This window comes from Hydractinia symbiolongicarpus, chromosome 1 (genome assembly GCF_029227915.1).
Source record: "Hydractinia symbiolongicarpus strain clone_291-10 chromosome 1, HSymV2.1, whole genome shotgun sequence".
In the NCBI taxonomy this organism is placed as follows: Eukaryota; Metazoa; Cnidaria; class Hydrozoa; order Anthoathecata; family Hydractiniidae; genus Hydractinia; species Hydractinia symbiolongicarpus.
Genome location: NC_079875.1, coordinates 22,748,542 through 22,771,483, shown reverse-complemented (window position 1 = coordinate 22,771,483; position 22,942 = coordinate 22,748,542). Strand labels below are relative to the sequence as shown.

Genomic DNA, 22,942 nt, shown 5'->3' with positions numbered 1-22,942 from the left:
AGGTTTTTTACAGTTTGAACAGCACTTGGTCTCCTCCATTTTTTGTTGTATATACTATCAGTATATACAAACTTTGGGACAAGAGTCATCACTTATAATTCTAATGGCTTTGTATGAACACCATCCTCATGCACTACCCCTTTGTCATAGAACGCCGATAGACCTAGCTTATTTTGCTGATATGTAACCATCCCTTGATTATGTACCCGGAAGCTCAGATTTTTTGCAGTATCCAGCTCTCCCTTCAGTGCTCCCATATACCTACACCATGTGAATTCATTTAGCCTTTTTGACATGCCTTTATACGAGAACTTAGTGCTATCTTTACCTTCGACGAAATAACACTTGGCTGTTAAAGCAATCATTCTCGAACCAATGAATTCTTCTTTAAATAACCTTCCTGTTCTACTTGAATATTTATCGGTGACTAGCCAGTTATTAACATCCTCATCGTACTGCTCGAGCTGTTGGGAGTGATGAAAACTGAGAAGATCCTGCTTTGTACGGACCTGCTTAAATGGTACCTGGAGCATGGTTTGAAAATTACGGCTTGCTACCAGCTACTCAAGTACTCACGTGGTAAACCATTTGCGTGGTTTCCTTCAGTGCTCCCATATACCTACACCATGTCAATTCATTTTGCCTTTTCGACATGCCTTTACACGAGAACTTAGTGCCATCTTTACCTTCGACGAAATAACACTTGGCTGTTAAAGCAATCATTCTCGAACCAATGAATTCTTCTTTAAATAACCCTCCTGTTCTACTTGAATATTTATCGGTGACTAGCCAGTTTTTAACATCCTCATCGTACTGCTCGAGTAATTCGGGACGAACAACATCACGTAGGTTTCTCCAAGAGATGTTAAAGTACGCTGAGTCCGTGTCCATATAAATGTACTCAAAATTTCGGCGATCTACGTACTTGTCGAGAAAATCATAGTAAAATTCAAGCATCCAAAATTTTGCCAATTGCTACACTAGGATTCCACATTGATATGCCCTATTTATGGAAACGCCTTGTTTAAGCCGCCTTACTTCGTATGCCTCTCCAATCTCTTCAAGATCCTCCAAGTAAGGGCTTCTCATTGCTGAATCTACTATCTTTTCATCCCTTGTAAATGTGGTATTTTTATGTCTCGCCAGGTCCTCTATCATTTTCCCATAGAAGCTATTGCCATTTAATTTTGCAGTATCGCCAGCGATGCGCTTATCGGGGTCTTTATCTGCTTGGCGACGCGCATCCGAGATTTCCTCAGGAAACCACGCAAATGGTTTACCACGTGAGTACTTGAGTAGCTGGTAGCAAGCCGTAATTTTTAAACCATGCTCCAGGTACCATTTAAGCAGGTCCGTACAAAGCAGGATCTTCTCAGTTTTCATCACTCCCAACAGCTTTTTAATGCCCGGTATACGTTTTCGCTCTGTCTTGTTTAAATAATCGTGTACATGCTGAGGGATTTGATTGTCAGGGATCTCTCTAACCACAAATAACGGGGACATCTCGCTGAATTTTTCGTACAACTCAGTAGGCACTTCAATATCAACTTGAGCAAACCTGAATAGCGATCCATCTAGAATGCTCTCCATTAGAACATCTAGTTCTCCAGCAGGATCTGCTATTTTGATCAGCTTCTCCTTACCACAAGGGAAATCTTGGAGTAGGGTGCTCGGGTAGAGCATATTGGCGTCATATCCTAGGATGGTTCTACATTTTTTCGGTTCGTTATAAATATGCGATCTGATACCTGTAACATTACTCTCATGGTACCTGCAAAATAAGATCGCTGGGCCACCCACCATGCCAGTTTGCAGGAGCTCATACGCCTCGTTCTTTGCACACTGTGTACAAGATTTTTGAACCTCCTTGCAGGCCTTACATAACGCCTTGGTACAACAAGCCTCACATTTATGCTTACATGGATCCCCTGGGGCATAAAGCTTTATATCCGGGTTCAACCGCAAGGATTTGTTCAGTACATACCGCATAGACACACCCGGGATGCTCACTGCATCCTTCAAAATGTCAATCTCATTCTCGTAATACGTGTTGCGGGTCTTGTCTACAGCCTCAACAAATGGGACTACATCGGCCATATTGTATTCTGCTAACCAAACAAGCATCGTGACGCATCCCTTCTTAAAAAACTCACCCCTGAACGTCTGGTGATCTTCGGGTGAGAGTGAGTTTCTATCACTGAGTTTGCTATAAAACACCTCATGATTGACTGGGCCGACATTTTTTGAGATTGCAATCCAATGACTTGCGCCATTTATTATAACTCAGGCCTGGTGCGAGGAAATTTTTAATATCGATGAATTTGAACTTTGAAGTGGTTAGAAACATATAATCGTTATCTTTTTTCGCCACTTTGATATTATCATCATCCGCAATTCGTTCGACAAAATACCGCTTTATCAGGTTTATATCATATTTACCGTTGTTAAAGCCTATCACTGTCACTTGATTTATCCACTCGTGCCAAGCATTTTGAGTTTGTTCCGGGAGCATATCGAAATCATCCGGCTTGGGATATATCAGTTCAACTTTTTGAACAATCCGGATCTGTCTCTGCTCCAGTTGATCAACAAATTTTTGCACAAGCACTTTTGGGTCTTCATTCATGATGAAGGTAGGATGTGCTTGTAAACTATTGTAGATTGCAACACTTACAGGGATATGTTGGGAGATAATGTTAAATCAGACGTGGGCTGCTGATTCAATGGTTCTAGGAGGGCCTGTGGTACTCCACAAATTATATTCGAAGCTTCTGAAAGTTTGTGATTATCATAAGAAACATGCTGCTTGATATTTTTAATGTAATTTTTTAACAGTTTGTGAGTTTTGTTTGTAATTCCGTAATATTCTAGTTTTTGTAATAAGATCTCATGATTTACTGTATCGAAAGCTTTAGTCAAGTCAATAAAAATTCCTAGTGTTACTTCTCCTTTAGAAAAACCTTTTATGATATCATCAGCTAATTGCAAAATGGCATGCTCAGTTGAGGTATTTTTTTGAAATCCAAATTGTCTAGAAAAAAGATTATGTTTATTGAGATAAGAATAAATTCTATTATATATAATGCGCTCTAAAATTTTTGAAAAAATTGGAAGAACAGATATAGGTCGGTAATTTCCCTACTCCAGTTGAATCACCTGCTTTAAAAATGGGTATAACTTTGGCTATTTTGAGATCGTCAGGAAAAACATTCTTATTTATACATTTACTTTAAAAAAGTGGATCTTTGATTTCCTTGTAGATCTCTATCATTAAGTTACAATTGAGGCTGTCTGTTCCAGTTGCTTTGTTTTTTTGGAGTAGACTTAAACCGTTTCAAATTCTTCAAAAGTTAAGTCACTATCACCAATTTTATTTTCAGTTCTTGTTAGATAATCTTCAATAGAATTAGAAACTTCTGGAATCTTACTAGCTAATTTAGGTCCAATATTAGTAAAGAATGTATTGAATTCTTCAGCCATCTTAGATTGACTATCTTCTGGTCCGTTTTCTGTATGTAATAATTTAGAAAACGTGTTTCCTTTAATTTTAGTTTTTCCAATTATTTCTTTCATTACTTCCCAAGTTTTCTTAGAATTGTTGTTATGTTTTTGTCATAATGAAACATGTCTAACTAGCTAGCTACAATATGATGGGGTTAACTGTAGCTAGGGACAAGTGATTTTACAAAATTCAAGTATAATTTAATCCAATCGAAAAAAATATTTTGTACCTAAAATGCGTCTGGTTGGTTGGGAAATGAAATGGATAATTAAAACCCTTGTAAAACTAAAGAAAAAAGGGGTAGCTACCTACGTCCAGTTGGCTAACTATTAACACAACTAAAAACTTTGCTTTTCTGGTAGCTAGCTAGCTAGCTTTACCTATTCTAGCTATAGCTTAGCTAGCTTCTTGGACAAAGACATGTGCAGATCAGCTAAAAACACCAGCTAGCTAATCAAAATACAATAATTCTTACCTTATATCAAGTATACTATAATATAAACTACTCTGGAGTTCCCACCAGCAAGCCAACCCTAAAAAAATTTCCGACAGGCACAGCCAAAGGACAAGATTCGTACAACAAGAATTCAAAATGCTTTTGGTCATAGTCCAAAGATTTGGCTAAGGAATGTAGAATACTAGAAGATCGTGAAGATCAGATTATTTAAAATCTGTACTCTTATTAGTTGTAAACGAAACGAAGCTTTCCTATTGTCTTCTCAGGTAATAACAATGACAGGGTCCGCGCCAATATTTTAGCCTAAAGCCTAAATATCACAACCCCGTGCATCCAGCCTAGCTGCGCTGTCTCTCTCTGTATCCCTCAAGGCGATTTTAAAGATTCCGCCTTGCGTAGCGGTCGGCGGAAATCAAAAAATGAATATGTAGTCTGAAAATAACCTTTCGTAACTGATTATGTAAAAAAAGATATTTTCCAAGTTGTTTTTCAGAGAAAAAGTGGAAATCCATAAATGTTCAGCCTTGCCGTTGTTCTTATTTTGTTTTTATTGTTCATCAATTTTCAGGTTTATCATTTTTCTTTTAAAATTATTCTTATAGAGAAATGAAGTTTATGTAAGTTAAGTTAGCTATGATTTACAGTTACAATAATAATAATCAAAAATTGAATTTTCAAATTTTAGAATATTTAATGATTTTGTTCCCCCATATTACTCAGTCCTCTAAGTTCAGTACTTTTTCAGATTATTGCTAATGGCGGAAATCTTTAAGCCGCAGGGCTTCTTGTTTTGTTTTGTTTTCTCTGTAATAAACTTCGTGTATTGGTGTTAAGTTTTCTTTAGCAAAGTAAAAATATATATTCTTAAGATTGGCTGGAAAAAAATATACAAAAATTTATCCAAACATTGTTCCGATGTAAAATTTGTCTGCTTATAAATTTAATAAATGGTTGGGCTGAATAATATTTCATGGGATTGAATAATCTTTTCCCAACTTATACTGGTTTACGGGCAATGAAGGCTGCTAAAGTTATAAGGCAAAAATGTAAATCGTTTTTTGAAGAAAAAACAAATTTCACCATTTATTTTCGTGAATTTCGTGAGTTTCTCAATAATTTTCGCGGGAAACAATTTTCACAAAAATAATAAACACTCGCAAAATTCGCGAAAAGTAATTCCCTGAATACTCTCTTCAAGGTCGTAGAAAGTATCCACAGATAAAAATTGTACACAATAAGAAACGCTTCCGGATTCCTTATTATTATTCCCATAGTTCAATCCGTACATAAAACTTTTTTAAATTTCCTAACCGGACAATTTAATACATAATACTTGAAGAACGTACAGTTTCAACTCTCTCTCTCTCTCTCTCTCTCTCTCGATTTCTCTTGAAGAAGCGCTCGCCCTACAAAAAAACTGCAAAGTACAGACCTTTAAAAGTGTGAATTTTTATGGTAATTCAAAAAAATTAGGAAAAAATAGATGATAAAAATAAAGCTACATATAAGATAATCTCATTTCCTCCGTCTCAGTCAATTGTTTGTACACATGAATTTCTTTTGTATCGGCATAAAGGAAGGACACACGAACCTCTTTCGGGAGTCCTTCTATTATTATCAACGTTACTAACGTTCCGCAGTCTTGTTGGTCGTTGTTTTATTTTTTCTGTCGTGCGCATGCGCCTAAATATACGGCGTTGCTTGTTGTATTCCAAACTCCAATACTCGCCAGGCTTGTTTATGATCGAATATCGACTGGTCGCGACACATAGCCCACACGTAATTCACACTTTCGATATGATCCTAAAACAAAGTGTTAAATATCATTTTCGCCCTGAAATACAGAATAGAAAAATAATTCGATCATAAGGAATGCTGTTTTTAATATAATGGAATTAAATTTACTGTTTCTAACGTTTATCTCACAGTTGGTACTAGTGTCAAAAGCTTTTTTTCAGTGAAACATCTTCAACGATACCGTGTCCCAACGCGTTACACAAGAGTTAATTTCGCTTGACAGAAAAACAAAGACAGAAAAACAAAGAAAGAAACATACCACTCCCCCTTCGACAATTTTTCCCTTAGTGTCTTTCACCATAGTAACCTGTTGTGCTTGAAAAGTTAAAATAAGCACAGGACCTTGATCCATGATCTTGGCAAGTGCCAGCTAAACAAGTAAATACGAAACAGCAAATAAGCAAACAAAAAACATGAAACGATTCCAGTTCCTGCAATCGTGGACAAAATTAATGAAAGGAAGGCACTTTTTTTAACATTGCTAAAAAGGCCAAAAATCAATACTCTGAAGTCGAAAGGCATCGTTTAAAATTCACTTTGGGGGCTACAAAGGTCCCAAAGTTCGGGGAAAATGGTCTTGCAGACGTTTCCAGCAATGAGCACGTTTCAAGAGAATGGGTTTAACCAAATAACCTTAGACCAAAGTTCGTTATGAATATTGAAAAGTTCAAAATGTGCGAATCTAATTATGGAAACAGCAAATGTAATCACTTGTGGTGGCGAACTTTAAAATGTTTCATTACACTTTTCCATGATCGTGTGTTATTTCCTCGGACTGTATTTATTTAACACTGTTGACAAAACTACTTACATCCACATCTCTGATATCTAAAATTCGAGACGAATTGATCAATCCAAGAGATTCGTTATGTTTAATCTGCGTCGACAGGACGTTAAAAGCCTAAACAGAAAGTCAGAAATGATTCAATAGTCAAACTAACCAAAAAATGCAACGATGGCGAACTGATATCTTTCCAGCAAACACAAAGATTCTGATGAATTACAAATAACCATGAAGCAAGCTGTACAATAACATGCAAAAAGAGTGAAAACATAAAACACATAAAAAAAATGATAGTTGTTGGTTAGTGATTTAAATAACACAAACAAGTGGTCAACAAATACTGGATGGCCTAAATGTTGTAAGATTGGACTGAAAAATTAATTTCGTAACAAGAAATTTAATCCAAGCAACTCTGATCTATACAAAAAATGATTAACAATTTACCCCTTCGTGACACCAATCTTGCAAGCATTCCAAATCACTTTGTAGAAATGCCTAGTTAAAAAAAAGATTGAACAGTATTCTACTAGATGACCATAATCTCTTACGCTACGTCAGCAAAGTCGATATAAAAAAATAGAACGTATAAACGTGTAAAGTTACTTAGGATTAATTTATGACTTAGTACAAATCACATTTTATAACAGAGATATCTTTTTGCAACATGTGAGACCCAAAACACACGAACTGTACCTCCAGCACTGTAGGTATGATTTCAAACTCACACTCCTTCACAAAATCATCCTTATTGAAACTTGGATCAATTTTAGCAATCTCTGCGATTGTAGCAGCTTGCTCGGATTGAGAGAAGACATCACCTAAAATAAAGTACAGTCATTCATTTACCAACGACAAAAAACAACAACAGCTAAATGTAAAAAACAGAAATAAGACAGTGAAGACAAATTTAATGACTATGTCAAATCTACTTACTGAAAACGTCAGATAATTTGTCTGTCACAACTCTGGTAGCCCTTACTACAACATTGTCCGATTCGTCGTATTTAGTCTTCAATGAAAACAAACCTAAACAGAGCAAAACATTGCTTAAATAAACGTTTATTGTGTTGAAATAGCCTAAATAAACGATTATTAGGCTGACAATTTTCTGGAAATGCGAGAGTAAAATTATTAAGAGTGAAGCCCTAAAGCACAAAAATTTATTTAATCGCATAAACAATCCACAACACGTTTGTACAGGAAAAAAATGTTCTAAAAAGTACCAGTCACCACTGGGTTATTGTCTCGAAAATCTTTCCATTGTTGCTGCCATTTTGAATCCTTATGTAATACCACATCTTGGGCATCTCTAAAATCAAATAACGCTTAGATTTAATTTAATATAGATTTGCATTTTGGGACATCTTATGACATCAGAAAACGACATACTCATTGGCTTCTATTGTTTTCTCGTTCTTCGTTTCTGGCATACGAGTTGTTCTTCTTTTTAATTTTTCTAAAATGATATAGTAGAAATATCAACAACAAAAGGAACATGGTAAAATGCCATCGTAATTTTCTTCGCACTTTAAGCACGCTTCCTTGAACATATTGAAAATTACGCTGCCTCCTGTTCCAAATGCAGCCTAAGAACGCTACTACCATAAAATCTAGTTTACCTGGTCGTTGGTAGGGACGAGATTCCATGGCAATGTCATCAAATAAATCTTCTCGAACTTTCGAAAATGCCTAAATTCGAATTAAAATCATTCTATAGTTAATGTGTTGGCATCTCAAAGTTCTTCATTCTAGGGTACACACCTGCGAAGCTGTTTTATAAGTGTCTGTTTTCCCGATCTCTTCACCGTGTTTGGAGACTTTTGAAGCTGCATCTTTTGCACTTTTACCAAGCTAAGGGATAAATTTGACAAGATGAAGAACAGTTTTTTAATTATGAATAAAATATTAAAGATGTCAGAATGCCAATTAGAGAAAAAATCAAAAAAAAAAAACTTTTTGCACTCGAGAATCGAAGAACTAGTAAAACTGCAATAACAAATAAATACAAGAAAAAACTTTTGCACTTTTAATATAAAATCCAACTGAGGGAAGGCTTGTTAAAGCATTTTAATGCTTTTTTATAAAGAGAATCGCTAAGATATATTTTCACTTTATCTCATAATATGTTCGAAAACCCCCAGACCGAATAGGGTTAAAGAATTTTAGATTTATTTATGCTGCATAATTTAGTCATATTTAAGCAATAGCAAATTTTGACATTTTTTGTCATCAGTAATTTTAGACCTGTTAAGGAATGTCCATTCAAATTTATGAATGCACAGACATCATAAAGGTGAGTTGATTAACATAAAATCTTTTGCCAAAATGACACTCGTTTGCTCGACCCAGACCCAACTTTGTTTGCAATAAAATTTTCTGTGTAAACTTGTATAGGCCACCCTATACGTTTACTCACAAAATTTGATTGCAAAACTTACATGCAGATCCCAAGTTATGGGAAAAGTGATTATGTTTAAATCAAAAATTAAATTAAATAAAGTAATAAACATGTTGTTAAAAAAAGTGATATGAGTTTTATATGACAACACTTTGATTTTAATGCACTAGAGCAGCATATCACCTCTTCCTTTTTAAAAGTTAAAGAATTACCTCCTCTGTCATTTCTTTTCCTTTTTTAAAAACATCACTTTCTGTAGCATCTTTATATATCTATATGACAAAACTATTCACATAAGTTTACTTATCATAATCCTAAAAGACAAAAAACAAGAATACTTTTTACCTGTTCAAAAGTAGAGGAAGCTACTTTTGAAGTCTCTTTAATTGTTTCTTCCAATTTGTTTGTGTATGGTGAAACAGTTTCCTAAAAAACAAAATAAAATAACATAGAAAACAAATATTTTATCTCACAAAGGTGCATCGAAGGACAAATATAAATGACCCAAAAAGAATAAAGAAATCACCTTGAGTTGACTAAACACAGAGAATTTAGACTTTGCACTACGCAATGTGTCTGACTCCTCAAACTGTTTGGCTTGCTCTTGAAACTTTCGAAGATTTTCCTGGAAGAAACAATTGTTTACATTTGCACAATTCACGCAAAAAAGTCATTCCTCATTACACTGGTCAACATCAGCATGAATTGAACAGACTATTGTTTGTGTTTTTTTTACTAAAATCTGGGTAAGTTCTGCTTAACGTGTTCAAATCCAAACATCTGAAAAATTAAATTCTAGTGACAATTAACAAAATTCTTATCTGCATAATTTATATTTATTTATGCCCAATAAACTGTATCAGCCAACCACAAAAGTTAATGTCCACAAAAATTCGTGGCATTAAAAGTTTCAAAGTTTGAAAAGTTTCTCAAACGTGTCATCCTCAGTGATAGAATAGTCAAGAGTTGTCAAACATGTTAGATGACCAAAAAGCAATTCCCGATGTTTAACAATGCATTAAGTATTTGAGATGTCATCTTGATAATTATTCAGAAGAGCTTTACTCTATTAACAATGACTTTTTCTGAAATAAAAGTGTTAACCTACTGTTCGTGTTTCGACAGTAAAACTAATTACAATAGTGTTGGATGGGGTTTTAGTTCTGTTTGGTGCAGATCTGATACATTGGTACAACGTTGTGTTGCTGTTGTGTTACTGTTGCGTTGCTGTTGTGTTTAATGATTGTTGCGTTAAACTTAAGTCAGAGCTACAACGATTATCAGGTTAGTCACATATTTCACCTTTTAACACTGGTAGCAGAGCGTGTACTAACCTGTTAAAGATGGCACACTACAAAGCCCCACCGACACTTGGTGATAAAACTGATATGTGTTATGAGAACTGGAAAAAAGAAGTACAGATATGGCAATTATTTACTTAGCTGGAGAAGAAGAAGCCAGGCACCTGCTATTTTTTTGACTTCGACTGGTCAAGCACGAGAAGCAAATTTAGAGATGGAACTTGAAGTGTTAAGTTCTGATGATGGTGTTAAGGAACTTGTGAAGAAGTTAAACTCCTTGTATCTTAAGGACTCGCACCATTCAGCTTATGAAGCATATGAAAAGTTTGAAAAATTTTGTAGACCTTCATCAATGACAATGAATGATTATATTATTGAGTTTGAAAGACTATACAACAAGCTCAAGAATTACGATATTGAATTACCTGAAGGAGTTTTAGCTTATTAACAGTTCAAATATTTCGGAAAGTCATAAGCAGCTTATTAGAGCGACTTTGAAAGAACTAAAATACACCAAAGGCTAGGGGCAGCTAAAAAAGATTTTTAGTGATCCTTCAAATTTTATGACTGGTCAAGGTAGTGATGATATCAAAATCGAGAAGACTGAAGACATTTACTATGGAGCTACCTACAGACAAAATAAAACTCAAAGTCGATTTAGAGACAACAGAAGAACATATACCCAAAGATTTGCAGATGGGAATAGAAGATTGAACCCATTAGATAGAAATGGTGAGCCTAGTAGATGTGCTATCTGTGGATCAGTTTTTCACTGGGCAAAGTCATGCTCAGATACACGTCAGGGACAGGAAAACAAAAAAAAAACAAGCACCAGATGAAGTTCAGGTAACCCTTATTGAAGAATGCATGACAGATTTTGTTGGAGAATCTTTAAGCATGGCAATACTTGACTCTGGGTGTACCAAAACAGTTTGTGGTGAAGAATGGTTGCAATGTTATCTGAACACATTGAATGATGGAGAGTTAAAGTCTGTGATTGAAAGAAAAAGTGCAACAATATTCAAGTTTGGAAGTGGTAAACATGTGACATCTGTTAAAAATGTCACCTTACCTACGATAATTGCTGGACGAAACGTGATGTTATCCACAGATGTGGTACAGATACCATTACCCTTATTGCCAAGCAAGGAAGCTATGAAAAAGGCAAACACTAAAATAGACTTTGCCAACGATAAAATAATTATCTTTTACACAGATATACCAGTTTCTTTCAGTTCCTGTTGTCATTAATGTATTCCAATAGGAAGAGTTGGAAAGTTCAAAGAAAGAGACATTAAAGAAGAAGCACTTGCGATATGTAATGTTTTACAACAGAAAACACCACTGCAGAAGAAGGCTGCTGCAGTCAAACTTCATCGACAGTTCAGTCATCCTATTAGTTCAAGACTAAAACAGTTAGATAGATAGTTTGATAGATGCAAATATTAATGATGCTGAGATCTTTAATCATCTTGATGAGCTTGAGCATTCCTGCCAAATTTGTTTGAAATTCAAAAAGCCAAAGCCAAGCCCGATTGTAGGCTTTCCAATGGCAAGACAATTCAATGAAACAGTAGCATTAGATCTGAAAGAATGGTCAAATTCTCCAAAGGTTTGGTCCTTGCATTTAGTTGACCATTTTACTCGCTACAGTACTTAGTGCGTCATCAAAACAAAAAGGAAAGAAGAAATAATCAAACCAATCTTTCAAATATGGATTTCCATATTTGGTTCTGCTAAAAAATTTCTTGTCGATAACGGCAGAGAATTTGCAAATGAGGATTTTGTAGCGATGTGTGAAAATGCCAACATCAGAGTATGTACAATAGCTGCAGAAAGCCCTTGGAGCAACGGTTTGGTGGAAAGACTAGATGCTATTCTTGGTTTTAATGTTAGCAAGATGATGGAGGATAAAGTCACAGTCGATTTGGACATGGCAGTGGCCTGGTCAGTGAGCGCCAAAAATTACCTGAAAAATGTCTACAGTCCGAACCAACTTGTTTTTGGATTTAACACAAATCTTCCGAGCTGCGATAATGCGAAGTTACCAGCTTTAGAAGGAAAGACTTCCAGTGAGATTGTTGCAACAAATCTAAATGCTATGAACGTTGCACGGAAGGCGTTTATACAAAGTGAATCAGCAGAAAAGGTCAGAAGAGCATTAAGGCATCAAACAAGAATGTCAGGTGATGATAGATTTCAAACTGGGGACAAGGTATTTTATAAAATAAACACAAGTAATGCTTGGAAAGGCCCAGGTAGTGTCATGGGACAGGATGGCAAACAGGTTATAAAAAAACATGGCAGTTCGTACGTTCGTGTGCACCCTTGTGTGAAAATCAGTGTGTTGTAGTTTGCTCTGGTTATCTACCAATATATAAGTGTTGATATTGGCAATTTGTGTTTCGTTCTTTTTTAAAAAAAAACTAACTGAGTAATGAGATAATCAGTTGTGTTGTGTGTGTGAAAATCAGTGTGTTATGTGTGAAAATCAGTGTGCTATTCCCTCTTGCTTTCCCCATCGTACATTGAACAATCAAATTGGTTTAGTTTAAGTTTGATTGAGCGAACATGTTGTTGTAGTTTGCTCTGGTTATCTACCAATATATAAGTGTTGATATTGGCAAACTACAACAACATGTTCGCTCGAACAAACTGAAACTAAACCAATTTGATCGTTCAATGTACGATGAGGAAAGCGAGAGGAAATAACACACTAATTTTCACACATTACTTTTAGACAACTCGCTTGTCTTTTGTTGTGCGAAACCCTCGTTTCTCCTTTCGTGTATATGCAATGTAAAAGCAGTGGCTAGGAAAAAGAAAAATACGCTACAGTTTATTTTATTGGTATTTAGTTACTTCAAAGTTCTCTTGGAAAAATTGTTTTTTCACAAAAAATTCACACAAAAAATTCACCTAAGATGAATACTCATCTTCTGTAAAAGAGCACAAGCTTTTGCGAAAACGTTGTTGTAAAACCAGCAACTCGCAATTAACCACCAGCTTTAATTAACAAAGATACACGTCAATACTGATTGTGATATACAAACCATGTCGACTTTGCGCATAATCACACCTTGCAAACTCACCAACAGTACTGGCACTACTTTTAAAATCTCTCGATAAAACACCATCTTAGCACAAATGTGCTAATTGACACCTTCGTGCCTAGTGCTATTTACAAATTTGCGTTGAAAAATAATAAATACTTAACTGCATAAACTGGACTGTAATAAATCTAAATGGACTTTGAATTGGAGGATATGAATATAAAGAACTTCCCGTTTCAAAATGAAGTACTATAGACGCTTCCTCTAAACACACCATCTACATCAACTAACACAACAACCTCAACAACAATGGCAACCAACAAAATAGAACCTGTAAACCCGCCATTGATAAATATTGGAGCTGGCAACAACCTTGGCAATTCGACAACAAAATCTAAAGGTGGAAATGAGATCGAACGTTCCATTTCAATGTCGATTTCAAAGGCTTCATCAACAACCAACCTTGAAGCACAAAAAAAGTACAATAAATCCACAAACAAATACCATCATTGAATAAACTGTTTTTTTATAAGCGTAACTTTCTTTATATAAGAGCAACTTTCTTCCCCCATTACCAACTCTATTATAACAGGAAAACTTGATATACACCGTTATAAAACACAACATCACAATACATTTAATGCAAAGATACTGGGAACTAACTTGTTGCATCATTTTAAGAGGAAGTGTAACGAACAAAGGTGCCATTAATTCTGAAACACAAAATAAAACACTGTCGTGACATGAGCTACAATATACCAACTCTCTCAAAAAGAAGAGAAATCCATATCACAATAGCAACTCAATGTACTCATGATATGAAAAAAATATTTACAATTGGTCGAATCGAACGACATTTAATAACGGTCTGTTACCACAGCCATCCAACAACATAGAAACATAGTGCCCAAATCAACTTCTAAACGACACTTGACACCTAAACTGTTTTTCAAACCAACTAAAATTCATATTACCATAGCAACATTATGCACCACCGTTGTGCCTTAAAATATCAAACAAAAAATATACTGTAGAACGGCCTGTTGACACAAATTTTCAACAAAACGTAACGCATGGACACTTTTAGCCGTGTCCAACTCTGAAATTAGCCGTACTAAAATCTTAAATTGTGTTTTACTTATAAAAGAGACCTGAGTACAAAGTTGCAACCGGTCTCTTAAATTAATCATAACCCATATCGCTATGGCAACAACTAATACTCACATTGCGCTTTTTTGAAAAAGACGAACAACAGTCGACAACGGCCTGTTTAAAGGGCCCTTCAACTATATATGGCTGCACAAAAATCGAACTCTTTTCACTCGAGTAGCTGTCGTAGCAAGACATACATACGCAAGATATACATACGCATCATGAATCAAAACGATCCTTTGAATTTGTTTCAGTTGCACGACAATGAGAACGGTAAGTTAAAAAAAGAAAATTGTTCTTACTAACTGATGAGAATACCTAAACAAAGGTATGGCCCACTATCACGAGTGGAGTTCTTGATTAGTCCGTGCTAGGACGGGGCCGAAAACTCCAATGACGGTAGAAATCAACTGATGATCTCATTATTCAGTTAGTTTTTTTTTAAAAAAGAACGAAACACAAATTATCAATATCAACACTTATATATTGGTAGATAACCAGAGCAAACTACAACAACATGTTCGCTCAATCAAATTTAAACTAAACCAATTTGATTGTTCAATGTACGATGGGGAAAGCAAGATGGAATAACACACTGATTTTCACACATAACACACTGATTTTCACACACACAACACAACTGATGATCTCATTATTCAGTTAGTTTTTTAAAAAGAACGAAACACAAATTATCAATATCAACACTTATATATTGGTAGATAACCAGAGCAAACTACAACAACATGTTCGCTCAATCAAATTTAAACTAAACCAATTTGATTGTTCAATGTACGATGGGGAAAGCAAGATGGAATAACACACTGATTTTCACACATAACACACTGATTTTCACACACACAACACAACTGATTATCTCATTACTCAGTTAGTTTTTTTTTAAAAAAGAACGAAACACAAATTGCCAATATCAACACTTATATATTGGTAGATAACCAGAGCAAACTACAACAACATGTTCGCTCGAACAACTTAAACTAAACCAATTTGATTGTTTAATGTACGATGGGGAAAGCGAGAGGGAATAACACACTGATTTTCACCCAAAAAGACACAGGTTTTTCTCTGATTGATGCTACTCCCATAGAAAGTTGCAGAAGTAAACCAATAATATCTTTAACCGACATCGAAAATCCTGTGAATGACGAAATACTAGGTGATGGAGATAGTGATTACAGTGCTGAAAATTCTGATATTGATTTGCAAAACTTCCAAAGTGATGCCATTAGAAAGGAGAGACAAGTTGCATTAGATGAAATTAATGATATAAATAATCTAACCAGTGGCATAAGTCGACTTTCCCTAGATGTAACAAACAGTGACACACAAGGCCAAAAGTGGTTTGATGGTTCTGTTAAGCCCAAAGCTAAGTCATTTGCAAAGTGTAAGTTCAAGGGCTGTGATACAGGTAAAGATGTGGAAATTATATCGAGGTGTTAAGCAACTGGAAAATATAAATCCTACTTGAATATACAGAATGTAGATAGTAATTCATTGTCATGTGTTGATTGGGATGAAATTGAAAGTTGGCAGCCAATAAACACAGAAGAAGTCACTCTTTCGCAAGTAAAATTTGCAGATTCAGACGTCTTGGATGCTAAAATTGACGAATTGGAAAAATGGAAAAAGAACAAGGTTTATGAAAATGTTGAAAACCATGGACAAAAGGCATTGTCTGTGAGATTGGTCGTGACTGAGAAAATACTGAATGGGAAGAAAAAGATGAAAGCCAGATTAGTTGCACAGGGCTTCAAGGAGACAGAAAATGACATTATAAAAGACTCCCCAACTTGCTTGTAGGAAAGTTTGCGTTTGATACTCACCCTCATTGCTTACAATAATTGGAGATGCAATTCTATTGATATCAAATCTGCATTTTTACAAGAAAAGGAAATTGAAAGAACTGTTTACCTGAAACCTCCAAAAGAAGCTGATAATGGAAATTCTTTGTGGAAGCTTAATAAATGCATTTATGGTTTGGTGGATGCTTCTCGCTGTTGGTACTTGCGTGTAAAAGAAGAGCTCATAAATCTTAATGTCTCAGTGAGCAAGAGTGATCCTGCAATATTTTACTGGCATCATACTCAACAATTATCAGGAGTAATGGCCACACATGTTGATAATTTTGGTTGGGGCGGGAATGAGGATTTCATCGATAATGTTATAGAACATTTACGGAGAGTGCTTCTTGTTGGATCTAAATGTTTAACTGTATTTCGTTATCTTGGATTAAGCTTGAACCAGCACAGAGATTTTACCATTCAAATCAATCAAAATGCGTATGTTGAGGAAATTGAACCTATTAAAATAGAAAAAGAAAGAAAGGTGAAGAAGAATTATCCACTAAATGAAAATGAGATCAGGGAATTCAGAGCTTTAAAAGGACGGCTGTGCTGGTTAAGTGGACAGACCAGACCCGATATCATGTTTGAAGTCTGTGAATTAGGAGCATCAGTAAAGGAAGCCACAATAGATGATTTATTGAAAGGTAACAAAGTTCTGGTAAAAGCCAAAAACGAAAATTTTATTTTACAGTTTAAAGGTACTATGAAAAATTTGACTCTTGAAGTCTACAATGACGCATCCTTTGCAAACCTTAGAAACGGAGGATCTCAAGGCGTATATATAATATTTCTGAAAGACAACTGTGGAAATCTATCACCCATTATGTGGCAATCAAAGCGCCTGCAAAAAGTAGTAAAGAGTACAATGGCTGCAGATACTCTGATTCAAGTTGAAGCTGCAGAAGCAGCATTTTGGTTATCAAATTTACTGACTGAAGTATGTGGTTGTAATGTTTTAAATTCCATTATATGTTACACAGACAGTCGACAACTATTTGAAGCAGTTCATTCAATCAAATCTGTTGTGGATAAATGACTATGGATAGATTTGTCTATACTTAAAGAAATGATTGACAGAGGAGAAATAACAGATGTAAAGTGGATTGATAGCAAAAAACAAATTGCAAATTGTCTGACGAAAAGAGGAGCATCTGCTGAGGGACTATTGAGAACCCTTCGGCGTGGTGAGCTCCATTAATCTCAAGTTGGTGATGTGTAAATAGTGCACATAAAGATTGAAGAAAAGTGGGGAAGATTGTTAACCTACTATTTCTGTTTAGACAGTAAAACTAATTACAATAGTGTTGGTACAACGTTGCGTTGCTGTTGTGTTGCTGTTGTGTTTAATGATTGTTGCGTTAAACTAAGTCAGAGCTACAGTCACATATTTCACCTTTTAACAAAAAGAGTCATACCTGCATCTGTTTATCACGTTTTAAACCATCCTTAATATTGTCCATAAATTTTGAAATAAGACCAGCTTTTGAAGGAGGGCGTTGATAAAACCTTATCTGTTGAAAAAAAACATATATATGCAGATCATTCTGTTATGGAAATCCTTCAGCTTAAGAGGAAGTAAATATAAATATTATTTTTAAAAGTAATATCACTTTTATCCTGAATGAATCATTAATAATAAATTACAGCTCCCAGTTTTATGTTAGCATAGTCCTTATTTACCTTGTTCCCATGGTGGTCAAAAAAACATACTCTATCTAAGCTCCTCCACAGGCAGAACTATTTTTAACCAAAGCTCAGCTCCACATTTAATTTAAAGAGAAAAAATTCAGTGCTGAATATGCAATGTGACTTGTACTTCAATGAAAGATAGTTTGTATCATGAATGAAACAAAAGTGCGCTCGCTAGGTACAAGTCAAAATATTAATTATCTGTTACCATAAAATTATTCCTATAATCAACAATCAAAATGGTGTCTGCAAAGTGTGTGTGTGTATGCAGATGGCTATTAAAATGAAGTTCTTGGAACGTCTGTTTTAGCCAATTTAAAACAAAAAATCCTCAAACTTAATCTTGCAGTAAAAACAGTAGCAGCTATACATCCTGGAATAATCCTTGGTGGTGGAAAAGGAACTCAAACATGAAAAAAGTCATGATAAATATTTTTTAAGTTCAAAGAAGTTTAAACGAAGGTTATAAAATGCTGTTACTATTAACAGCATTTTATAACCTACGCAAAATATTCTTGGTTATCTCGATTCGAAGATCTTATTTTTGATGTTTATTGGTAAATACATCCAAAACTTACTTATTTTCACCCCATCAGCTATCAGAATAGATACTTAGTTGCAAAATATAGTTATTTATTTGTTATCATAGTAGTTATCCTAGTAGGTTTTAGGTTTTAGAATTTTTTCCTCCTGCTTAAAATTTATCTGGCTTATCTAAAATTTATCTATACTTAGGCATACAAAACTATACTGTGGAAATTTTTTGCTTCATGCAAAGGAAAATAAATGGGCTTGCGTAGGATATGCTAACTCCTTTTGATGCATCATACGTAGTGTATTTCTTAATCACAACATTTATTTTTTCAAAATATGTGTTCTAAAGATATATAAATGTCCTATATGCTCTACCTCATATATTAACACTAAAGGTTTGTCTGTATGTCTGACAATACTAAACCAGGCTGAAATTTGGCTTTCCAAAGGAGACTTAAAGAAAGTCTAATATGTTTATCGGTTATTTAAAAATTAAGTAATTACAAAGTTTGTTCATTAAAGGTACATAATCCTAAATATTTTCTTGATCAGCGTTTTTAGCTCTATATAATAAAGGCAATTACCCAAGTGGATTTGGTTTATCAACTGAACTAGTTTTTTTAATATAAGGAATTTTTAAGAATCGTTTAAATTAAAACAATCACTCACCTGTTGAGACTGCAGTGCACTACATTGCAAGCATGTTTGATACAAAGGTGATATAGCAGAGTTTTTTTGTCGGACAACATACAAGTGTAAATTAACCGATTTAATATGTTGAGCAAGTCTTATCATTGACATCTGTAAAAAAAAGTAACATAAGTTAATAAAAACAGTCAGCAATAACTAATGTGTGGTATCTTTTACCAATTTTGGGTAAATATGCGAATGTTTATGTTGCATGTTCTAAGAGCATTCGTGAAAATTTATAAACACCAAAATTAATTTGCTTTGCTTTGCAAAAGTTAATTTTTGAAAAAAAAATCCAGCCAAAAATGGTCTTTGATATTAAAAGAATAATCTTGAGGCTCAATCCCTGAAATTTTTACGTCAAGTTTTGGTGACTAGCGAAAGTTAATGCTTGCGAAATTTTCTCCGAGAGCATCAAATCACAAAAATTCCTGTTTGCAAAAAAATTTTTATAAAAGTTTTGATCCCGAAGGATTTATATATATAGTAATTAGTTGTATAGCAATCTGTTCTAAAAGAAAACCTACTGCAGGCAAAAATCCTTTTTATAAAAATTGGAACAAAACGAATTTCAAATACAAAAAAAATTTGAACCCTAATACGATAATTTTTACTCAGTTCCTTTGCCCACAAAGTTTATGTTAAACATGTTAGTGAGGGCTGCTATGTTCTGAGACGAAGCTTCGTGTGCACATGTGTGTTAAAAGTGATTTTTTGATTTAAAGTTGTTCCCTAGGTCCCAAATTACCAAAAAAATATGGGTGGCAAAAATTTTTGTACCATGGAATCAAATTAGATGACGTCATCAATTTTACAGTCAGCAAAAAAATAATTTTACATTTATATGTCATATATGTTATATATGGTTGGAAAGAGAAGATAGAGTGGAGCAAAAAAATGTACATGTCTTCAAAACGTAACATTTGAAAGATATTACTATTCAAACTTTGTACAAATTACAGACTGGTAATTTACTGACCCAGCACAAAAATGACTATAACCTGCTCAATAGCGAAGTTTTTTGTTGAATTTTAGTATGGTATTGGGTCACCCTAATGTCTTTCTGTTTGATCAAAATTTATTGTTTAAATCACTTCAAGGGATAATTTACAGACCAAAGCACGTTTTTAGTTGTTTACTTTCTTTCTTTCAGGCAATTTCACAAAGTTAAAAAAATTGCTGAAAATAATGACAAAAACAACTTCAGCAATGCTTGTACAATGTTTCAGTCACTCATCATCACTAGAACTATATTCATCTGACTCGGATTCATTGCTTGCACTTGCATTTACACATGTTAGTGCACAAAAAACCATTTTTATGGCATTTACATCGGTTGGGTATGCAACTTGTTTTGCAATTACAAGAACTTAACTCGATGAATGACAACGGTGCAGGAAGTTCATCAGTCATTATGGGCGATAAGTTACCGACTTCATCTGTTTCCCAACCATAATTGACTGCATTCGGAAGTTGTTGAATGCGGATATGCGATCTTCAAAAACCATTGAAATGAAGTGACACCTGAATATTTTGTACTTCAATGCAGCTAATGTTGGAGGCAACATATCAGCATCACACTGGAATTTGTACCATTTACTGCCATTGTCCGATCATGCAATGGAGCAGGAGAATAAGGTAATGAAGGTCACTGAAGGCATCAAAGGACTGTTACAACAACCATCTACATTGAACAGATTTTGCCTTGTTTCTCCTATACTTGCATCATTATCGAAAAAGTTGTCATGGCGCCGTAGATTAGTGGTTATAGCTTTTGTACTCTGTGCGGGAGACCGGGGTTCGATTCCTCTTGATGGCGATTCAACATAGGCGAGTGAATGTTACCATAGCCCCAGGTTAACCCAAGCCATGTGAGGGAAATTGGGAAGATGGCACACTGTGTCGGCCGTTGGATGTTACCGACAGTTGTCTAGTAGAGCGAGGGCCCTAATTGGGTCTGCGCAGCTCAAAATGAGCATTAAATACTCTAGGACTTTCCATCTAAGCCATGACCCCTCCTGAAAATAATAGACAGGTAAAGTAATTATTACTTCCAAAAAAGTAACTGATACAATGTACCAATAAAGGTATATTTTACCAATACTTCCTATGTTAATATCCATACCTATTTACTGATATATTTGTGAATTGTGAAGAACAGCTTTTGAAACAACATTAAATACAATCAGATTGTCAGAAGTTGACATGGAAGTCGTCCATGGTACAAAGCAATTTATTGACGTTAGAAGCTATCCTGCTACTTGTTGAGCCACTCAATTGGTAGTGTTGCTTTCTTTGATCAACATTGACATTTTGTATATCACAAAAAACTAGATAGATAGATGTGCATATTTTACATGGCTAGCCTTACAAATATCGAGGGATATATCCTATTGACGGAGAGTCCAAGAGTATTTAATGCTCAATTTGAGCTACGCAGGGCCAATTAGGGTCCGCCTCTACCAGGCAACTCCGTGACACATCCAATGGCCCACACAGTGTGCCATCTCCCTAATTTCCCTCACATGCTTGGGTGTCAGCAGAGGCTATGGTAACATTCACTCGCCCGTATTAAATCGCAAATGGGTTGTTTAGAAATAGAATAGTACAGTATAGCAGAACTTTTAAAAAATTCTTGCACCTGGGCAAAAAAAACAAGAAAGTCATAAAGAGCTAAAAGTTGCGTTTGTCCAGGAACATTTAATAAATTTCTTGCTTGCTGCCTAAAACGTGATTTTTTCATTATTATGGCATTGCGCATTATTTTACCGAATCGCATTAAGCAAAAAAAGTTTTACAGGGGAGATATATATTTATCACACCTTGCAAATGTTTAAAAATAAAAATAATTTCAAAACAAAGTAATTCTTACTTATAATTAATATCTATTTGTTGGTTTTGTCTATTTCGTTTCTTATTTTTTAATTTTTTAACCAAAAACCGTAATGATCAAATTAAAGCGCCTAGCACTTTTTAGGCGCCCCCCCCCCTCGATTTTTTTATTTATTTATTTTTTTTATTTTTTTTATTTTTTTTTTATTCTTTTTAATTCAATCTATTTTGCTTTTTACAACAATAACTAGAACATTATATGATTACAAGGGACTAATTTACTACATAACACAACATATTCCTAGCTAACGATTTAACAGTTCAACTTTGAAATTTCATGATCAACCACAATATCATCTCCTACATCGAACTTTTTATATAAACTTCTCGAACCTCTTAAACATATTAAACCAGATCTCAACAGAGCAAAACAAAGTTTTGTGCGTATATGTGTGACTGCAGTTGAAATGGGTATGTTCTTCTTATCCGCTATCCCCCCTCGATTAAGCGCCCACTTAAATAAAAGGCGCTTAATCGAAAACTACATTGAGAAACCGGGCGCTTATTTGAAAATTTTACTTTCTTATATTGAGAATAAAAAAAACACATATTTTATGATTTAAGAATATCTTTTCTATGTTACATAAATAGGGAATTCCCTATTAAATCCTTTCTTTCTATGTCTTAACTCCAAAGTTGAAATCTGTTTTTTTATTTTCAAAAATTGTTTTATCGGAGGACTCTTACTGTTCGACTGCCTTTGTGCGGGCGGTGAATTTTGCTAGACCTTAAACCCTAGAAAGACTAAACTTCATTTTTTTACATCTTTTCTTCAGTTTTAAAGAAATTGAAAATTATCGTTGTCTTTAATTTGTACAATATTAGGAAAAA

At 34.7% G+C, this 22,942-nt stretch overlaps 1 protein-coding gene across 3 annotated transcripts; it reads right to left on the bottom strand.

Annotated features, from left to right (window-relative positions):
* Positions 1-5,388: 5,388 nt before the first annotated feature.
* Positions 5,389-22,544, bottom strand: LOC130646984 (mitochondrial import inner membrane translocase subunit TIM44-like). Of its 3 annotated transcripts, XM_057452681.1 has the most exons (16): positions 22,445-22,544; positions 19,199-19,330; positions 17,722-17,817; positions 9,465-9,563; positions 9,284-9,364; positions 9,151-9,210; positions 8,302-8,391; positions 8,160-8,229; positions 7,930-7,996; positions 7,764-7,849; positions 7,474-7,566; positions 7,234-7,358; positions 6,985-7,035; positions 6,568-6,657; positions 6,016-6,126; positions 5,389-5,762 (listed from the first exon to the last, which is right to left on the bottom strand). In XM_057452681.1, exons 2-16 carry the CDS (start codon positions 19,328-19,330, stop codon positions 5,643-5,645), a joined length of 1,371 nt encoding a protein of 456 aa, XP_057308664.1. In that variant the 5' UTR covers positions 22,445-22,544; the 3' UTR covers positions 5,389-5,642. The 3 variants fall into 3 exon arrangements, with proteins under 3 accessions (XP_057308664.1, XP_057308681.1, XP_057308673.1); XM_057452698.1 differs by lacking the exons at positions 17,722-17,817; positions 22,445-22,544 and having other exon boundaries at positions 19,199-19,697; XM_057452690.1 differs by lacking the exons at positions 9,151-9,210; positions 22,445-22,544 and having other exon boundaries at positions 19,199-19,696.
* Positions 22,545-22,942: the final 398 nt, after the last annotated feature.

Coding starts and splice junctions, on each gene's coding strand:
- LOC130646984 (XM_057452681.1), bottom strand. CDS start 19,330: ATGTCAATGATAAGACTTGCTCAACATATTAAATCGGTTAATTTACAC. Junction 8,230..8,301: donor CTTATAAAACAGCTTCGCAG/GTGTGTACCCTA, acceptor ATTCGAATTTAG/GCATTTTCGAAAGTTCGAGA. Junction 7,036..7,233: donor TCATACCTACAGTGCTGGAG/GTACAGTTCGTG, acceptor TTTTTTAACTAG/GCATTTCTACAAAGTGATTT.